Here is an 18,176-nt window from a genome sequence, read left to right on the forward strand (position 1 = left end):
TAATAAATAAATTGAACACTTAAATAAATTGAACAATTAAATAAATTTAACTAGCGTAAGTACTGTCCAAAATCCCTTCCTTCTTGCGCAATACATATTTCGATGCGATTTAAGCAAAATAAGTGGATGCAGGCAAGTGTTTCAGGAGTTATTGCAGCACATGTATTTCTAATTCTGGTTTTTAAATCTTCACAATTACGAATAGGACTTTGGTAAGCTTGTTCTTTTACAACCTCCAGAGGAAGAAACCTAAAGGTGTTAAGTCGGGACTACGAGGGGGACATGCATTCACACTGCCTCTGCCAATCCACTTATTTGCAAACACATTGTCTTCATGTTAAAGTGGTTATCTCTATAAAATTAACATAAGCAATTAATAGAATACATAGTTGTTTTTTACACTTTATTTGCAGCACCCTCTAGATTTCGAAAATACGTTAACTTATACAAAGTTTTGTATTTTTTGTCGTATACTCTTTAAAAAACTACGAAACTTAAATAGAGAAATAGCAAAATCTAAATATAAATAGTTGTTCACGTGCCTCTTCTTCGTTATAATAAAAATATTATAGTACTATACATCATGTTCCTATGTTTCTCTACCCGCCCAATATCCATATAATCGAACATTACAGATCATTCTAACGGACAAAAAATACAGTATTTCCATTAAAGATAGAACCGAGAAACCTGTAAATAATCCGAGGAGACCTCCAAAGTTAGCTAAAAAATCTGTCGGTCCGTAAAGTTCGTGCCTTTGAGATCTAATAAAAGCATTAAATTTGAAAAATATCGTCAGAGAAGACAGATGTGATCTACAAAAATGTAAATTGATATGTACACACCTACTAAATATTAAAATAATTACTCTGCTACGCTACAGTTTCGGTGTTTTCTTCTGTCAGCCTTTTTTTGCTTTTCCCATTCCCAGTCAGTTTGAGAGGTTTCCACATCGTACGACAAATCTGCACAAATAGGTAGACAATCACAATCAACTTTGGGTTTCTTTTTATGTTTTCGATGCTTAATTAATGGTTTATTTAATTGTTTTCTTAGGTGTTTCATCTGCATGGCTGCTAAAATTTATAAAACACATTTTAATGTTCTTAGACTGACGAAATTCTTACATTCGGCGTCTCTCATGCAATCTATGTGTGAGGTGCCACAAAGTTTGGTTCCATTTTCTCCTGTGTAAATATGAAAGGTTTGAAAATAACACTTTGTGTAACTACGTATACGTACGTGGCATGAAGAAATTCACACAACCACAAACATGTAACGTATAATTCGTAAGGCACTCCATCAAGCAATTGAGAGCCGTGTAAATTTTAAAATATTTTAAATATCTTTCAGTTATGAAGTAGCACTGTCGTCTTCTTGGATTATAAAGTTTAATAGATTCGGATGTGGTGATCATAACAGGTTGAACAGCTCCTAAGACGTTTTGGTCCAGTGGAATTCTAAAATATTGTTGGCTGGGGCGAGGAAGACGCATAGGAGTGTGTAACACAACTCTGTATCCTTGCAACGAGGTTTTACAGGCGTAGTCTAAGTCCTGTTTTGAGGTGATGATATTAAAAGTGAAACCATTTGTTGCTCCTGCTAATAATGCTCGTCTTGGATAGGCGTCAACCCCCGAGTCGTCTGTGTAACCATCTTCCATGTTCCACTGATGAGCACTACGCGGTATTTGGTGATAATGTTTGTAATGAATTCTGAAATAAATCGACTTTAATGATATTAGTAGCACAGAAGTTTTACTTCATACACGTCTTTCCTAAAAATTTCATTTCTGTCTAACATGTTGAAAGTGTAGCAGATACCTTCGTCCGTGATAATGGGAGTGAAGATTTTACTGCAATTTTCTTTTTTACCCATGTAGTGACAATCTCTAATATTAAACTGTGGTTTGACATATTGTATAACATCAAAGAATTCTTCCGGAAATGTCCCATTTGTACTATAAGTTAAATAATTGTCTCTGTAGTTGCAGATTAAAGACATATACTCAAACTGCTTTTCCCTAAAGATATACATATAAAAAAAGTCAGTTAAAATAGCATAGTATAAATCAATTTACTCTTCCGTAGTCAATGTTATAAAATCTTCCTTTTTTTGTAACAAGCTGGTGTAGTTGAAAATAGTTTGTGCGGACTTTGACTCAGGACACACAGTCACTGATGGAAACGGGATGCTATAAATAGGAGTTCCTTTTGTTGCAAAACTCACAATTACTGGACTTCGCTCCCATTTTTTGTAGACTGCGTAGATCGAAATTGTACAAGCAGAAAGACAAATGATAAATATTATGAACCACCAAACTCTAAAAAATTTTCTGTATTTTTTTATGTAGATTATTTAATCAACTGTACCTTTCAAAGATGGTTCTTTTCTCTCCAAAGTATCTGAATCCGTGGATGCTAGTGCACGTACAATATTCTCTAAAATAATTTCGTACGCTCTTAAAAAAGCCACTTTTAGGTTTACGGTCATTACTTTGCACTAGATCGTTCATAGTGAATGACGAGTAAGATACTGGTCTAATTTTGTTAATGCCCGATCTATCAGATACAGAAGAAAGTCTCTGAGGATTAGCACTGAGTTACATTGTTCGCTTTTAGCCTGCTGATTCACGTGAGTAAACAGAAATGCATCAAATAATTGAATCAAGCTAGCGGCCGCTAATTAGTTTTGAAACACAAAACCCATTAGGATATTTACGAGTTTTGATCAGGACTACGCACCTACATCTGATAATAATTCATATAAAAAGGGTGCTTTGTTTTATATTAGCTTCACTAGTGGTTGTTACGTTTAACCGACGATTTACTCGAAAAAATTGATCTGAAGTTATTTTCCTTACACCTGAAGCACAATCAGACAAATTCAATTTCTTAGATAAATCATATATAAAATTTGATTCCGCAAAATTACTTTACTTTCCGAGCGTAAACTAAGGAAGCTTTGTAATAGGCTCCATCGGATGAATGGCTACTTTCATGTTTTCTTAATGTTTCATGACCTCTAGATTACGCAAAAATAGTCTCCCGTTTTCACCTGTGTGTCTGACAATATTATTTAAAAACTTTTGATTTTTATTTAATAATAATTTATTCAGTCTTTGCAATTGTTAATTATAGATAAAAATACGTCGAACTTGTAAATTTACAAGATCACGTGGGTAGTAAAACAGACAATTAAATACCTACAGAACCTCTTAGCAGTTTCAGCTATAAATAAATATAATTATAAAGTTTGTCATTAAATTAAAACTTAAATGTTCGACTATAAGGTATAGTCGAACGAATTATGAAATGTAATTTTCTAAATTGTGTTTTTAATGATAAACACTGTAAGTTAAAATAAAGATATGTGTGGGTTGTTAACGGGCAGTCAAGGAACATGCTATGGGTAAGTTTCAAGTGAGTTTTTCCATAATAAAATTTTGTGATGAGGTCATCAACATTTTATCAAGAATACGTATATTAATTTGAATAGGTGGAATCAAATACTAATAACAACAGTACTGTAGGCTCACATTTTCTGGAAAATAGGATGAGAGTTCTTGATTTGATAAAAAATAATTGTTCCAATTTATTAATTGTTTTGTGTCAACCTATCGAAGTAATTTTAAAAATTATGAACCCATTGATAAACTACACTAAAGAGTTATAAGAATTTGTGTATTTTAGGTAGGATTTATTTAGCAAAGTTTGAGGTTCAGGGTAATATCTTAATATGGATTTATAAATTATATATAGTAGGAGTGTAGTTGTAAGATGCCGTCGTCATTTTTAGGGATTGTTAAAATATATAAATTTTGATTAATTACACTGGTCAACAAAATTCAATTTTTTCTCTCTAACTTTGACATAATTGTAATGTTTTCGTTTAATTTGTCTCTGTGTTTGTAACAAAGGGCATAAACCTTACAACTTAGCTCAATTAAAAATAAAAATGCATATTTGATGTTAAAAACAAAAAAGCAGGTAAAACAATTTAATTTTTGTATCTTTAACGGCAAAAAGTGATGTATTAACAAAAGAACAACCATAATTAAGAAAAAAACAACGATTGTAGTTTAAAAAACGAAAAAAACAAAAGAAACAGCTAAGACCGACGTTTTTTCGCTTGCCTCCTATGGATTTCATTGGAGATCTCTCGCTTGATGGTCCCGCAGTATTCTGCGGTGTTAGGTGTTCCATCGATCTTGGTAACGTTTTTGTATCCACAAAATGCCCAGATGGAAGCGTTCTCTATGTCCGACACTCACGTCGTCATAATTTTTGGGGAAAAAATCAAGATGCGAATACATAAAATGCACTTTTAAGAATATGTTAATTTTAAATTTTTTATATGATGATAACATGTTTTCTACTTACTAAACGTAGTTTTCTTATTGTTTCCCAAGAAGTTTGTAGCAATTTGATCACAAAAAAATACACCTTATAGAAAGTTTCCTATTACTTAATAGTACGATTTTTGTATTTTTCAAAGGATAATATTGAAGATTACTTTTAAATGAGAGCTAAGTTTGGGTTTAGCCGTTTATAATATCATTTAAAATTGTTAATTAAATAATAATTGGCTGCTATAATAAAAGTTAGAGTTTAGCTGTTGACCAGTGTTATTATTGACTATGCCTAAGATCACCATAAAACGGTTGCAATCAGAGTATTCGCTTTCTAAATTTCAAAATTCAGTAGAAAAATACTGTTCTTCAATTTTGAATTTTTTCCAAAAATTTTAATATCATGGGTAAAAACGGTTCCATAAGCTCAGTCACTTGCTATATAGATCATATAGAGTTACTCATAACCAAATAAGAAAAAAATAAATTTGCCACGAAATTCCGGTGACGGTCCCGAATTTCGCCGATAACGCATGGGGGTGGCGTGCCTCGGTGCCAAGACTTGGGTCGACTAGTGTCGCTGAACAGAAACACGTCTGGCCGACCTATGCTTTTGCGGTCATTTTCACGCCACCGGGGGTGGCGCCTTCGGTCGGGAGCGGCGGTGCTCAAGCGCCAGCTCCCTCTGTGGGGAGGTGGTCTGGTGAGCGCCCGCGAAAACAAAAAACAAAACGGAGGAAAATTGTTAACAATAAATCAGGTTTTTCATTTTGTGAGCAGTTTCATCAGTGTATATTATTACTTGGTCTCGGCACTGGTAATGATGAAAGCCTTGCCTGAATGCTGGTGGTTTAGGGGTCAGTGGTGGGTCTATATACTATTGCAATTTTCTTTTAACTTATTGTTATTTTAAATACATTCTAGCTGTACTGTTAAAATTATTACAAATTACTCATCATATAATTATAAACCCCACCAACATACAATCTACTGTTATAAAAAATTTTTATAGTTAAAAAATAAATTATTTCAACCAATGAAATCAAGGAGAATCCTGTAAATAATCCTAAAAGACCCCCAAAATTTGATATTAAATCACTTGCTCCGTAGATTTCATTTCTTGCAATTGGAATAAACTGTTCATCTTTGAAATAAATTGAAACCATAGAAATATCTGAACTAAAACAAAAGTAAACGTAGTTTAAATTTTTAGACATAATCGAAAATAATTACTCAGTTGTGTTAATATTACTAAACTCGTTGTATTCTTGTGATACCATAGCAAATTCTTTCCATGAATTGTCGGTTAGGGAAATTTCTACATCATAACGCAAACTAGTACATGATGGTTTACAATCACAAAAGGTTTCTTCTGGACGCATTTTTTCTGTAATTTTATTTTCCAACTCTTCGATCTTTAGCTGAACTGTTGGTTATATAAGATTGTTACTAATATAATAATAATGCAGCAGTTTACTCACTTTGCGCTTTTTTCACGCAAGGTATCTTTCCCGCTCCACAAATTTTGGTGTCGTTAACACCTATAAGTACAAAATTTAAAAATAATTAAACTAGGTAGTTTTTTAAGTCGAGTTTCAAATTTGAAACTCGTGTAATGGTATACGTATGCCTAATTAGAATGACATGGTCGACAGAACTAGGGCCTATTTTGACGTTCACAGGTCTAGTAATTGTTCAAAACTCTCAAAAATTGTACTCACGTGGCATAAAGTACTGGACGCACCCACATTTCTTGAGGGTATAATTTGTAAGGCACTCAAGTAAGCAGTTTGACTGGGTGTATAATTTGAAATATTGTAGAGGTCTTTCGTTTTGTAGATAACAGTTACGTGTTTCAGGACGAAGAGATTTAACAGCTGGGGAAATTAGTGTTAACTCTGGCTTCACAGCAGCAGTCACTGCTTTATTAAGAGGTACACGAAAGTACGATTGTGAAAGTCTTGGTACATCTCTTGGACTATGAAGGGATATCTGAAAATTCAAATTTATATTTAACATTTCATGTGGATCAAAGTCATGTTCCAAAATAAAATGAAGAAAGATACTTAGATCGTATCTACTATAACTAATCAACTTTCAATGTTCATTTTCATATAAGAAGAGAAAAACGTTTTGGTGTGTACATTGTTACACTAGTCGAAAGTTATTTAATTACCAGATTTTTAGAGGAATTGAATAGCCAAATTTTAAGGCAAATAGCAAAAGCAAATTTTAAGTCATTACCCTCACAGAACGGAATGAGTAAGTAAACTCTAAATGTGCTGTAACCTATTCACACTTGTCAGTTTTTAGAGGAAATTAATACAAACATTTTTATTAATTTGCGTTTTACCATTTTTCGAAACAAAGAAGTAGGGACAAACTAAAAACGGTGGACTCATATTGTACTGAGAACTATCTCAAAAAAATACAAAAAGGGGGTAAACTACAGTTCTACTTATAACGAAATATCTCTCTACTTACCCTAAATCCATTCAAAAATTGGTTACAGATGTAGTCATTGTTTAGAGATCGATGTACAAAAATTAATGTTAAAGAATTGTCAGCCCCTGATGCTAAAGCTCTTACAGGATATGTGTTAACGCCTGCTGTTTTTTTATAACCTAAGTCTCCGTCATAATCAACAGACGTATTAGCAATGGTGTGGTAATCTTTGTAGTGAGATCTAATTTGGGCAATTATTAAAAAGATTTGTGATGATTTAAAATACTTACATATTTTCTCTGTATATATGGTTTCTGTCAAGGATATTAAAAGAGTAACAAATGCCTTGGTCCGTTATAATATGTGTAACGTAATTTACACAAGCACTGTCAGAATCCATGAATGAACAGAATATTTCGTCATCAGGCTTTAACTAAAGAAAATAGTATTATTAGAAGAGTAACATTACATGCAAAAAAATAGAGATACAAAGTTACTGTAGCATGTTTACTTATTTTAAAGTACAGTTAGGTATAAACAGTCAAAATTTGTAAGATCAGTTTCCATAATAAAAATTTGTAATTAATTTCACAAAACTGTTTTTCTGTGGAACTAATTTTCTCTTTGTATGTATTTTGAAATAAAATAAAATAAACGAACTTATTTAAACCTATTTTTCAAAATTTTTAAAAATGTAAATAATTTTACGATTTCACGTTACTTGCTAGAGAGTTCGATCAAACAACATCTATTGAGTTGCATTAAAACATTTTCATGAAATATATAATACATCTAGTACAAGTAAATATTTCTATTACATCTTCAATAACACTAAAAAAGTCTTCCTCTACAGTATCGTTGGCGTAAAGTGTTACCATTGGAGAATCGTTGTTACACAATACAGTCATGTAGCCAAAATGTTTAACACTGGAAATTAAAAAATCCAAATTAAATGTTACAATATCTGATTTAAATGGTCCTACTTACTCCTCACTAGAGAGCGGTTTCTTTCTAAGAATGCGTTTATAAAACATATCGGTGTAATTAAATTTACTACCTTGAAATTTAGACTCTGGACAAATAGTAACAGATGGAAAAGGTATTTCATAGTTGGGTGTGTCTTTGGTCGCAAAACTCACAACCACTGGATTTTTTTCATATTTGGTCAGTATTTCGGAAATCATATAAACACAACCTGTTACTGACATTAATAGAATTGTTGTCCAAAATAATCTGAAAATTAATTCGATAAATGAACATAATAAGAATAAGTGATGACTTGACTGGTGAGTGATGAGTTAAGGTCGGCTTCTGTTCATGTATACCTGTATACTAAGATCACTTTAAAAGCATACAGATAATATTTTAGAACCTTAGTCAAAGAACTCAACCCGCAAAACTCTGAAACCATAAATTATGCAGGTACGACCGCTAAAGACCCTCTGCTTGGGACAGCACAGGAAATTCTATCGGTACACGACAGGGTTTACAAGTTTACAAGGACCCTACTGCGAAAAGCCGACTCGGCATTGCCAACCAAATTATCCTAATTATGTCATCAAATTTTATTAGTATGATTTTAAAGTGGTATTAGTATACTGGTAAATCCAAACGGTCATAATAAGATATTAGCTTGTGCAGGTACAGTCAAGTGTCTAGGAAGTTCCAAAATACTTATAAAAACAAATTCTAAACAAATGTGTCATACTGTAACAAAATTTGTCTTTCTTTACTTAGGAAAATTATTGTTTTCTAACACCAATACAACGTAAAACTGACATTGTTTTTTTGCAATATAACCGCCAATGACATTTTGCAACAAGAATGATAACTGAAGGAAACTATGCGGTAGGTTACTAACTACGGTTAATGAGGCCATAGGTCAGTTGCACGTCACAGTAAAAAAAATCTATAAGTAGTGATGCTAATACCACCGGACAGTTATGCGCAAACTACCTGAAAGGTAAGGGTCACTTGCGCACAACGGTCACAAAAATTTGCATATAATTTGAGGGATTAATACCATGAACCCTTTTTGTCTGTTGCAATAGTGCCTGAATAAGTTTTCAAACTCGGATAATTATCAAAAATGATTTAACGAGAAAGAGAAACGGTGAATCAGGTTTATGTAACGGACCGTTACTGTGAAGAGGTCAAACTTAAAATACAAAATTTGTGCGAGTGCTTGTATGGTTTTCTCAGAACAAAATTAAAAAAATGTCTGAAATAAGTGAATCTTAGCAGAAGGATCTAGTGAGAATTCTGTTGGATATAAACTTCAAGTAAATAGTATCCAAAATATTAGATTAAAAAGAGGAAATAGACAAAATTAGTAGTTGGAAGTCAACTTCAATTTTAACTCTTAAATCCCGCGCTGTTCTATTATTTAATAACTGCCAAAAAGTTACAGTCAATATTTTATCAAAATTTAAAATAAGAATAATAACTAATTTGCAGCTAAAATTAATTCAAGGAAATAAAATTTGTGTTAAGTTATTAATTTAAAATTTTTTATTTCCGTTCTTATTAAGAAAAATTTAACTTTTCTTAACTCAAATGACTTGATACTACAATATTTAATTTTTCTAAACACTCATAAAAAGTATTTTAAAGTTTACGTGTGTGCTATATCTGATCCCATCATAATACATTATTATCTAAGCATCAGTTTTATAAGTTAACGTTGTAATGGAACGTGGAGAATTTTGTTTGTAAAACGTTACTCTCTACAAATCAATATTAGTAAGTAGGTCGATCGCACAATTTTGTATATTGTAACGGAACTTAGTTTTGATTAAAAAAGAAGATTGGGCTGATTAGAAAAAGGTTGACAGATAGAAAATAGTATCTGAATGTTTAATTTTATTGATGTTTTGTACATTTAAATAAATGAATCATATTATTATTATTATTATTAATATTATTATTATTATTATTATAATTGGCGCCCCCCTAGTGGCTCGAAGCACCCCATTGTACATTCGCGGTTAATTGTGTGCAAAATTCCATGATGCCGCCGAAACTTAATATTCCAGCTTCAGTTACTCTATCGGCTGACCAATTTAAGCAACTACTATCGACAATTAAGGAGCAAGCTGCAACTACACAACAGTCCGAGGCACGACGAAACGTACCACCAACTTCTTACACTCGATCTGCAGGTAGTTTTGCTAAATGTAGTGCCAGATTTAATGGGTCAGATGACGCCGATGTAGAAGCTTTTCTAGACAACATCATAACATATAAAGACTGCACCAATATCAGTGACGAAAATGCACTGCGTGGTCTTTCAATGTTGCTCGAGTCTAGCGCTGCTACTTGGTGGCAAGGAATCAAACCGTCGACGAAAAACTGGCAGAGTGCAGTAAATATCCTCAGAGAAGTGTATTCGAAGAAATTACCCCCTCATGTAGTCTTCCGAGAACTCTTTGCTCGTGAGCAAACATAACACGAAGCCACTGATGCCCGCTAAATAGAACAATCGTTTCGTGAATCCGCGTTTCGCAAACAAGAAAGAAACACAAACCAGGACGGAATGCAAATAAAGAAGTTACGACCTCGTTGTGAACATTGCAAAAAATTTGGTCACTTAAAGAATAAGTGTCGTCAACTGGGAAAAGAAAACGATGATAAAGAACTGTCAAAGTCAACATCAGCAAGATCAAAACTTGAGTGTTATGGCTGTGGTACTCCTGGCTACTACAGATGGAACTGCCCGAAATGCAAAGAAAAAGCAGACGTCAAAACTAACTTGTTTAAATTCTCACGGCTATCTTTAGAAAATGAATCAAGCTGCGACGCTCCAATCTTACCCTTAGAAGTCAAAGGTGCAAAAGGAATTGGACTCGCCGAGGATCAAAATGGAACATAGCTGGTCACACCCTCTATAAGCTGTTACAAGATAAGGTAGTTAAGTTTGAAACAATGGATGCAGTGGTAACATTAGCTGACGGAATTCCTAGAGATAAGAAACTACTGGTAACAAATGTAGACGTTAAGATAAAAGACAAAATAACTCCAACTAGTTTTGTTATAATGCCGTATTTAACCCAGAACCATACGCTCTTAGGGCGGAAATTCTTGAAGAAGGCTAACATTGGTATAGATTTCCAAAAGGAGTGTTGGTTTTTTAGAAATAAACCAGAACATATTTTCAAATATGGAATTAAAACAAACTCTGTAAACATTAATTCCATAACCCTACGCCAAAATGAAGCTCAGAAGATTAAAGACACGGCAAAAGATGAAATAAACACCCTACTTCATAAGAATAGCACCATCTTCGAACAAGGGGGAGAAACTACGTTTGCTACGCATCGAATTAACACACAAAATGTAGCTGGTCTGTTGTCTTGACCTTTTTGCTCGGATGAAGAAGAAAAGATACAGACCTACTTCGTTAGTGTTGACCTACCGTCAACACCGTCTAGATGGTCTGGGAGGGGATACGTGATGAACAATGGTGTTCTCTTCCGTTTCAACCCATATGTGGACTCTGAAGATCCCCAGTTAGTGATTCCTAAAGAATTGCGTGAAGATATTTTGGCTCAGTACCATAATTCGCCTACAGGGGGACACTACGGCATCGAAAGAACCCTTCAAAAGATCTCTTCAAAATTTTACTTCACAGATATGAGAAAATATATTGCTCGATATAAACCAGAGAATTGTCAACCTGCGGGCCTAGTTCAAACCCCAGCCCCTTCCCAGAGATTCGAAGTTGTGGCTGTAGATCTATTTGGCTCTCTACCGGCAACTCCCAGGGGGAATCGATGGATCCTAATAATTGAGGATGTTGCTTCAAAATGGGTAGAACTTTTCCCATTAGTAAAAGCTGACTCTGAATCTTGTGCAAAAATTCTCATCGAAGAAATATTCATGCCGTTTGGAACTCCGAGGAAAATGATTTCTAATAACGGCGTACAATTTATCAGTGATGTAATGCAGCAAATTACTTATTGTTTCGGAAACACAACTCCGTTCATTCCTTTGTATCATGCAGAGAGTAACCCTGTTGAACGGAAGAACCGCGAATTGAAGACTCAATTAGCCATTTTGGTTCAAGATCACCACTCAGAATGGGATCATCACCTGAGCAGCATTCGATTCGCCATAAATTCTACATGTTGCGACTCTACGGGATATAGTCCTTCGTTTCTCACATTTAGTAGGGAGATACGAGCTCCTTATGATCCTGTATATGATCTACGCAAAGTGATTGATGCAGAAAATTTCATACCAAGAATAACTCCTTACTTAAAGAAGCTAGCTACTACTCTGTCTGAGGCAATGGATAGAAATCGCAAGAAACAAGATGTCCAGAAAACCCGCTTAGATTCCAGACGACGACCAGCTGTATTCAAGAAGGGTGACAAGGTTCTCCTAAAATCTCATACTTTCAGTAGCTCCAAAAATGGATTCTCTTCAAAACTTGCCCCAAAAAGGGATGGTCTTTACATGATCTTGCGAATTGCTTTTCCTAGAATCTACGAGTTAGGAAGCTGTACAAATCCTCCAGAAAGAATTGGACGTTATCACGCCGCGGACCTCAGCCCGTTTGTTGAAGGGACTGGAATTGATACATTAACGCCCTTAATACCAAAACGGAGGAGGGGTCGTCCTAAAAAGAATGTTTCATCCTAAACAACACCGGAGGGCCGTTTGTGTTGTTTAGAGGGGGAGTTTGTAATGGAACTTAGTTTAGAAAAAGGTTGACAGACAGAAAATAGTATCTGAATGTTTAATTTTGTTGATGTTTTGTACATTTAAATAAATGAATCATATTATAATATTCATTTTGTTTTTATTCTTACTATGAGACATATTTCGAGAACCCCTGTTCTCATTTTCAGCTAGATAATTTAAAAAGTTACAGCAAAATAATGTTTGAATTAAGGAAATACGAGTATGCGTCTAATGCAGACTAGTTCCCTTCTTCAGAATAACAACGTTATGTAATTGACCTTTCATGTGAAAAATTAAGCTTTTTCAAAACGATTACTTGGTGTCTCAACACTAGTATAAGCTCGTTATTATTAACAAACACCAATTTTTAAAAACCATATCGACCTATTTAGCATTTTTATTCTATTTTAGAACCATAATATTTTGTATAAGCACCCAAATGCGGGCATAAATTGGCCTTTCTAGCACAAATCTGTCAAAAATTGCTAAGCAACGATTGATTATTAAATTATCAAATTTTAATCTTGATTTTTTGTCGAATTTATTTTAGATTATTCTTTAGTACCATATTTGTGGAAAAACGTAACAAACTGATTTTGTAAAAGATTATATAGGGGATATTTCTTAAAGATAAGTTGGGAAAATACCTAATAAAGAGATAAAGAAGTTTATCTTGGTGTCGCTTTTTTACATGGTAAACCAACGCAGTTTTCTTGTTGGACATAGACTCTACGTAATTCTGTTTTGGAAAACTTTCAAATTTGTAAATACTCGTAGCTATTACAATAAGTGTTGTAAATGATGTCTTTCATTTCTAACACAGATTTACACACGTCGAATCAGTGATTGCTGCATCCGTCATGTCAAGATTAGTTCAAATATCTGTCACAACTTCCTCAGTGCTATTTCTTAGCTGGTCAAGTGTCCAATGGATCCTGATATACCAACTTTTTCACGTACCCCCACAAAAATAAATTGCAAGAATTTAGGTTCGGAGACCGAGTAGACCATAACGCATTTCTGCCTATGCACCGTCGTGGGAAATTCTCGTTAAACTACATACGCAGTTCACTGGCATAATGAGCAGGAGCCCCAGCGTGGAGATACCACATATCACGTTGAGCATCTAGTGATATATTCTCTAAAAGATTACCCAAGCTGTCTGTTAGTTAAAAACTCTAAATAAGTGGCGGTCGTTAATCGGGGTAGTAAAATGTAGGTATCTATTGACCTGTCAGATGGATTTCAACCATTTCAACATTGCATTGAAGGGATCCTGACAATGCATTTTTTGAATAGCGTGAGGATTCTCGTCTGACCTCGTGTTCGGTGTTTTGAGTTGGTTCTTTAGCCACCCCTGTCCGACATACGTCGACGAAATCCTTTATTTTCTTGGAAACCCTGAACAATGGCCTTGTAAGTTCTACAGGGTCATTATAAAATATTGTAGTCGAAGAAGGCCATGATTTTGGTGACATTTTGTGCCGCCTTTTTCAGTTTTGTGGAAAGGATTACACTAATATTGGAATTTTTATTTTTAGCGCCACATTAGTTGACATTAGCGGCTGCACTGTTTCAACGCTTCATCAAATTCTGTCAGATGTCAATAATTTTTTCGTTTGTACTGGTACGTTTTCCCTCACTTTGTGCGTTAATTGACTTGTCTTGTTTTCATTTTTGCTGTCTTCCCCTTTGTTAGAACTTTAATAAGTGTCTCAAAAAACAGTTTTTATCAAAATTACAGATCATTGTGGAATAATCTCAGGTAATGAACAGAGAGGAATAACTATGGTCAGTGTTACAAATGATTTTTTTAGTTCTTTGGCGCAATCATCATGCCTATTACCGTAATGGGGTGTTAAATGAGGATGGGGATGGAGTGTACTCTGTGGAGGCGTCTAAAAACGAGTATCTAGTGAAATGTTCTGTTGTCATTGATGAAGAATCTTTGAAGACGCTATATGGCGAATTATGGCCAGATTTAACGACACTGGTAGCATTTCTAAGTGAAAACCGACGGGGAGACCTCAAGTTAGTGAAGACGTTGTTGAAGATTTAAGGATGAGAATGGAACAAAGTCCGAATAAAGCTTTGTCAAAAATCTTTACTGTCCGGAGTACCATACAGCCCATGTCAGAAAATCGTAAAAGAGAAGTTACATATGCATCCATACAAGATTTTGTTGGTTCAGGAGCTGCAACCAGCTGATTTTCCTTGCCGCGTTGGGTAGTGTAGTTGGTTTCAAGCTGATATGGACGATAACGGGATTCTCGATTTGTCGTTCTTTTCTGATGAAGCCTGGTTCCATCTGTTAGGCTATTATGTCAACTGACAGAACTTCAGAATTTGGTGTATAGAAAATACTCACGCTTTTGAAGAAACACCATCACACGCAATGAAGGTTGGTGTGTGGTTAGCAGACGACGATTCATAGGCCTGATACTTTTTCAAGTAAATGAATGTGATCAATAAACAAAATTAGATGTAGAAAGTGTATGTAGGTACTGCAATAAAGTTTTTTATTTTCAGTAACTTTCATTTTTCTTTCGGTGTTAGTTGCATTCTCTTAATTTAAAACTTACTTCAACTTACTGTTTAGTAATAATTGTAATTTTACTATTAGGAAAGTTAAAAATCTTTATTAAACATTCTGTTGTTTCAAGAGATCTCATAATCAGCTACAGAACTCTTAACACTATGCTCCTGAAATTTTATTGGTTTTTTCATCTTTTTTCTTATAGAAATTTTGAAAAATCTTGATATTAGGATGGCCATGTGGGCGTGTTTTGGGTAGAACCTCTTTGACATTCCTGTTATGCAGATCTGGCATGTTTCAGATATCTAGAAACTGCAAAGCTGAAGGTAATGTTTGGACATAGCAGTTTTCACCTATTGTAGGGATGAAGATCAAGGATTTCAGTTGTGTTTTTTCAAGAGAAAAGCACCGGTCACAAACCATGTCTGCACCAATATTTTGACGATTCCTTTCAATTTACAAACAGAACTTTCGCGGGATCACAACTTTGGCAAAATTATTTACTGCAAAAACTCATTAGGTACTCATAGTGTTCGTTAACTGTGATAAGACTTGCTCTGCCATTGTCCATTACGTGATTTTTCACAATTTTTACCTTCAGGGTACCTATAAAAATGTAATTTTTTAAATAATTACCGTGTTCATTGGTTTCGACAAACTTAACCTCACTTTTTGGATTTCATTATTTGAAAAATTATTGCTTCTTTGCAAAACAGACCAGATGATTTATTCTGTTCAACTCCAATCGACTTTCCAAGGTGTAATTCATGACAAAGCCCTTAAACGTTTTTCTGACAATTTACAATTTTTGAAACTGAAATGTATTGCAGTGGCGTTCACAAATGCCCGATAACACTGCAACCCTTAATGCTCTGGCCTGGCGTCTTTTCGTGTCTATTTAAAATGAATTTAAACCGCGAACCGGGCATTTCAATTTTTGACACATCTGACAGATTTGTTTGGACGTTCGTGACATTTCAAAACAGTTCAAATCATTTTGGTGATTAGCGGCACGAGAAAAATTTCATTTGTTTTTCATAGGTGAGTTGACTACAATATTTTATAATGACCCTGTACGATATGATAAATTCCGACTGAGGAAAGCTTCACTTTAGAGACGTGTAACACTAATTTCGTATGTCATAGTTCTATTGATTATCCGTTATTGTTTTTCTTTACTGTTAGCTTTGTTGGTTAGGGCTGTAGAATATGCCACCGCTCAGCTATATAGGTGGTAGAAGAATACTTTGTCGCGGACAGGAAATTCCGCCCTTAAATGAACCCTATTACAGCGCAAAGTTCCCCTTTCGTAAATTAACCTAGCTCACTTGTCGGAAATACCAAAAAGGTCGAATTCTGGAGTCATCTTCAAATAACTTGGTGTTCAATATCATCTTTTATTTTCCACGACATCGCAAAGTCATTCTCTTGGTTTCTTGTTCCGATGCACTCATTTCTTGACCTTATATGGTCAGAGATCGCGCGTGTTTGTTCTAACGTCTTATATAGGTAGGAGCTATCATTGACCAATCAAATCGTTCAGCAGTCCACGTGGATGAGGCATCTCTTTTCCAGATCAGGACAAAATTAACCGATGACCAATCAGAGCACTTTAAAATCCCAGCCAGACCGGCATTCAAGGTTGCCTAGGCGATTTTTTTTTCATGGTCCGAACATCCTAGAAATAGACTAATGCACGAAAATAACGAAGCCAAAATCGATCTATTCGGTACAGAGAGTTTTTAATTCGTAATACTCCTCTCTCTCCCCCTTTTAGAAAATTTTCCTAAGCGAAAATTTCACTACGATAGATTGGGTACGAAACAGAAACGACAAAGCTAATCCGGACTCTGCGGTGGCACATCCTGGTCTACGGAAGATTTCAGGTCCTTGACGTGCCAACGTCGACGGCCCTTGTTGTCGTCTCCTTCGAGGACGTACGTTCCGTAGATAATCTTTTGCGAAACGCGAAAAGGTCCAACGTAACGGGGTGCGAGTGATGAGAAGTAGTACTTGGAGGCATCCGATTACGAGTAGTTTTTACGCCACACGAGATCGCCGGGCGAACATTCAAAATGCCGACGTCGCAAATTGTACACACGCGAGCTACCCTCTTTTGTCTTGGTCAAGTGCTGTTCAACGAAACGGTGTAAAAAAGTTGTGGCGCACCAAATAATAAAATGATCTCCTCCTTCAAGAGATCAACGACAGTTTTAGCCGTGGATTTACGAAGCAGGAAGAAACGACAAAATTTACTAAAACAATCGCTCACGACTAAAATGCTTGTACATATCCCTGGGTAGAACGAGGAATGGGACCAACTTAATCCGTGCTAATAATTTTCCACGGTCTATCCACGATGGGATTTTTGTCATAAGCCCTTTTGGCGCCAGCTGCTCGGGTTTAGTCATCTGACAGGTTCTACATCCACGTATATAACGTGTGACGTCAGAGCGCAAGTGTGGCCAATAGCAAACCTTTTAAATACGTCTAAGTCACCGCTTCATGGATTGTCGTGGTTCTTCTTCAAAACCTTTATTCTATATTTCTTGGGAATTACTCGTTTCCACGCGAAAAGCGGATCGCCATAAGTAGTGTCACGATTATAGGCGAACTTGTAAAGAGAATAGGATTTCTTTCGACTTCCGCAAGCATACGGGTGTACCGACGATCGTTTACCGTGGCCGAAACACACACTATGTCTGCCTCAGAAGAGTTCACGGTTTTCGACACGACATCTATTTTAGTAACGGCTCGACTAAGCGCATTCGGCACAACATGTGAACTGTCCTTACGGTGAACGATTTCGAAATCGAATGCTTGCAAACCTAGAGCCCATCGACAAGGCTTTCCTGTGGGGTTTTGAAGGCTCTGTAACCAAATAAGCGAGTGATGGTCCGTAATGACCTTAAAATGATACCCCTCCACATAACCACGGAATTTTTCGATTGCCCAAATCACGGCTAAGCACTCCTTTTGATTTATATAACTGATGACGTGTTCGCTATCCGAATATTCCTGAGTCAATACTACAACGATCCCATAATCATTAGCGTCCGTTTGGATGATGAATGGTCGTGAAAAGTCTGGACAATACGACACGGGAGCCGAAACTAACCTTTCCTTAATGAGACGAAAAGCCACTTCTTGCTCCAAACG

General features: G+C 35.4%; 2 protein-coding genes and 1 long non-coding RNA gene across 3 annotated transcripts; 1 reads left to right on the forward strand and 2 right to left on the reverse strand.

The window, feature by feature from the left end:
* Positions 1–268: 268 nt before the first annotated feature.
* On the reverse strand, positions 269–2,515 carry LOC135131581 (pickpocket protein 28-like). Its single transcript, XM_064059392.1, has 7 exons — positions 2,373–2,515; positions 2,081–2,323; positions 1,769–2,023; positions 1,243–1,715; positions 1,128–1,187; positions 869–1,076; positions 269–815 (listed from the first exon to the last, which is right to left on the reverse strand). The coding sequence occupies exons 1-7, from the start codon at positions 2,513–2,515 to the stop codon at positions 590–592; spliced, it is 1,608 nt and encodes a 535-aa protein (XP_063915462.1). The 3' UTR covers positions 269–589.
* Positions 2,516–4,110: 1,595 nt separating this feature from the next.
* On the reverse strand, positions 4,111–8,004 carry LOC135131582 (pickpocket protein 28-like). The gene is made up of 9 exons (XM_064059393.1): positions 7,784–8,004; positions 7,615–7,723; positions 7,087–7,229; positions 6,836–7,037; positions 6,073–6,343; positions 5,833–5,892; positions 5,585–5,777; positions 4,813–5,051; positions 4,111–4,256 (listed from the first exon to the last, which is right to left on the reverse strand). Exons 1-9 carry the CDS (start codon positions 8,002–8,004, stop codon positions 4,111–4,113), a joined length of 1,584 nt encoding a protein of 527 aa, XP_063915463.1.
* A 5,940-nt stretch (positions 8,005–13,944) lies between these two features.
* LOC135132877 (uncharacterized) lies at positions 13,945–15,013 on the forward strand. The gene is made up of 2 exons (XR_010281101.1): positions 13,945–14,246; positions 14,299–15,013. It is a non-coding gene; the product is annotated as an uncharacterized LOC135132877 (long non-coding RNA).
* The last annotated feature ends 3,163 nt before the right edge of the window (positions 15,014–18,176 follow it).

This window comes from Zophobas morio, unplaced genomic scaffold (assembly GCF_036711695.1).
Source record: "Zophobas morio isolate AGI-343-1 ecotype UQ-CSIRO unplaced genomic scaffold, CSIRO_AGI_Zmor_V1 ptg000021l, whole genome shotgun sequence".
NCBI classification, from domain to species: domain Eukaryota; kingdom Metazoa; phylum Arthropoda; class Insecta; order Coleoptera; family Tenebrionidae; genus Zophobas; species Zophobas morio.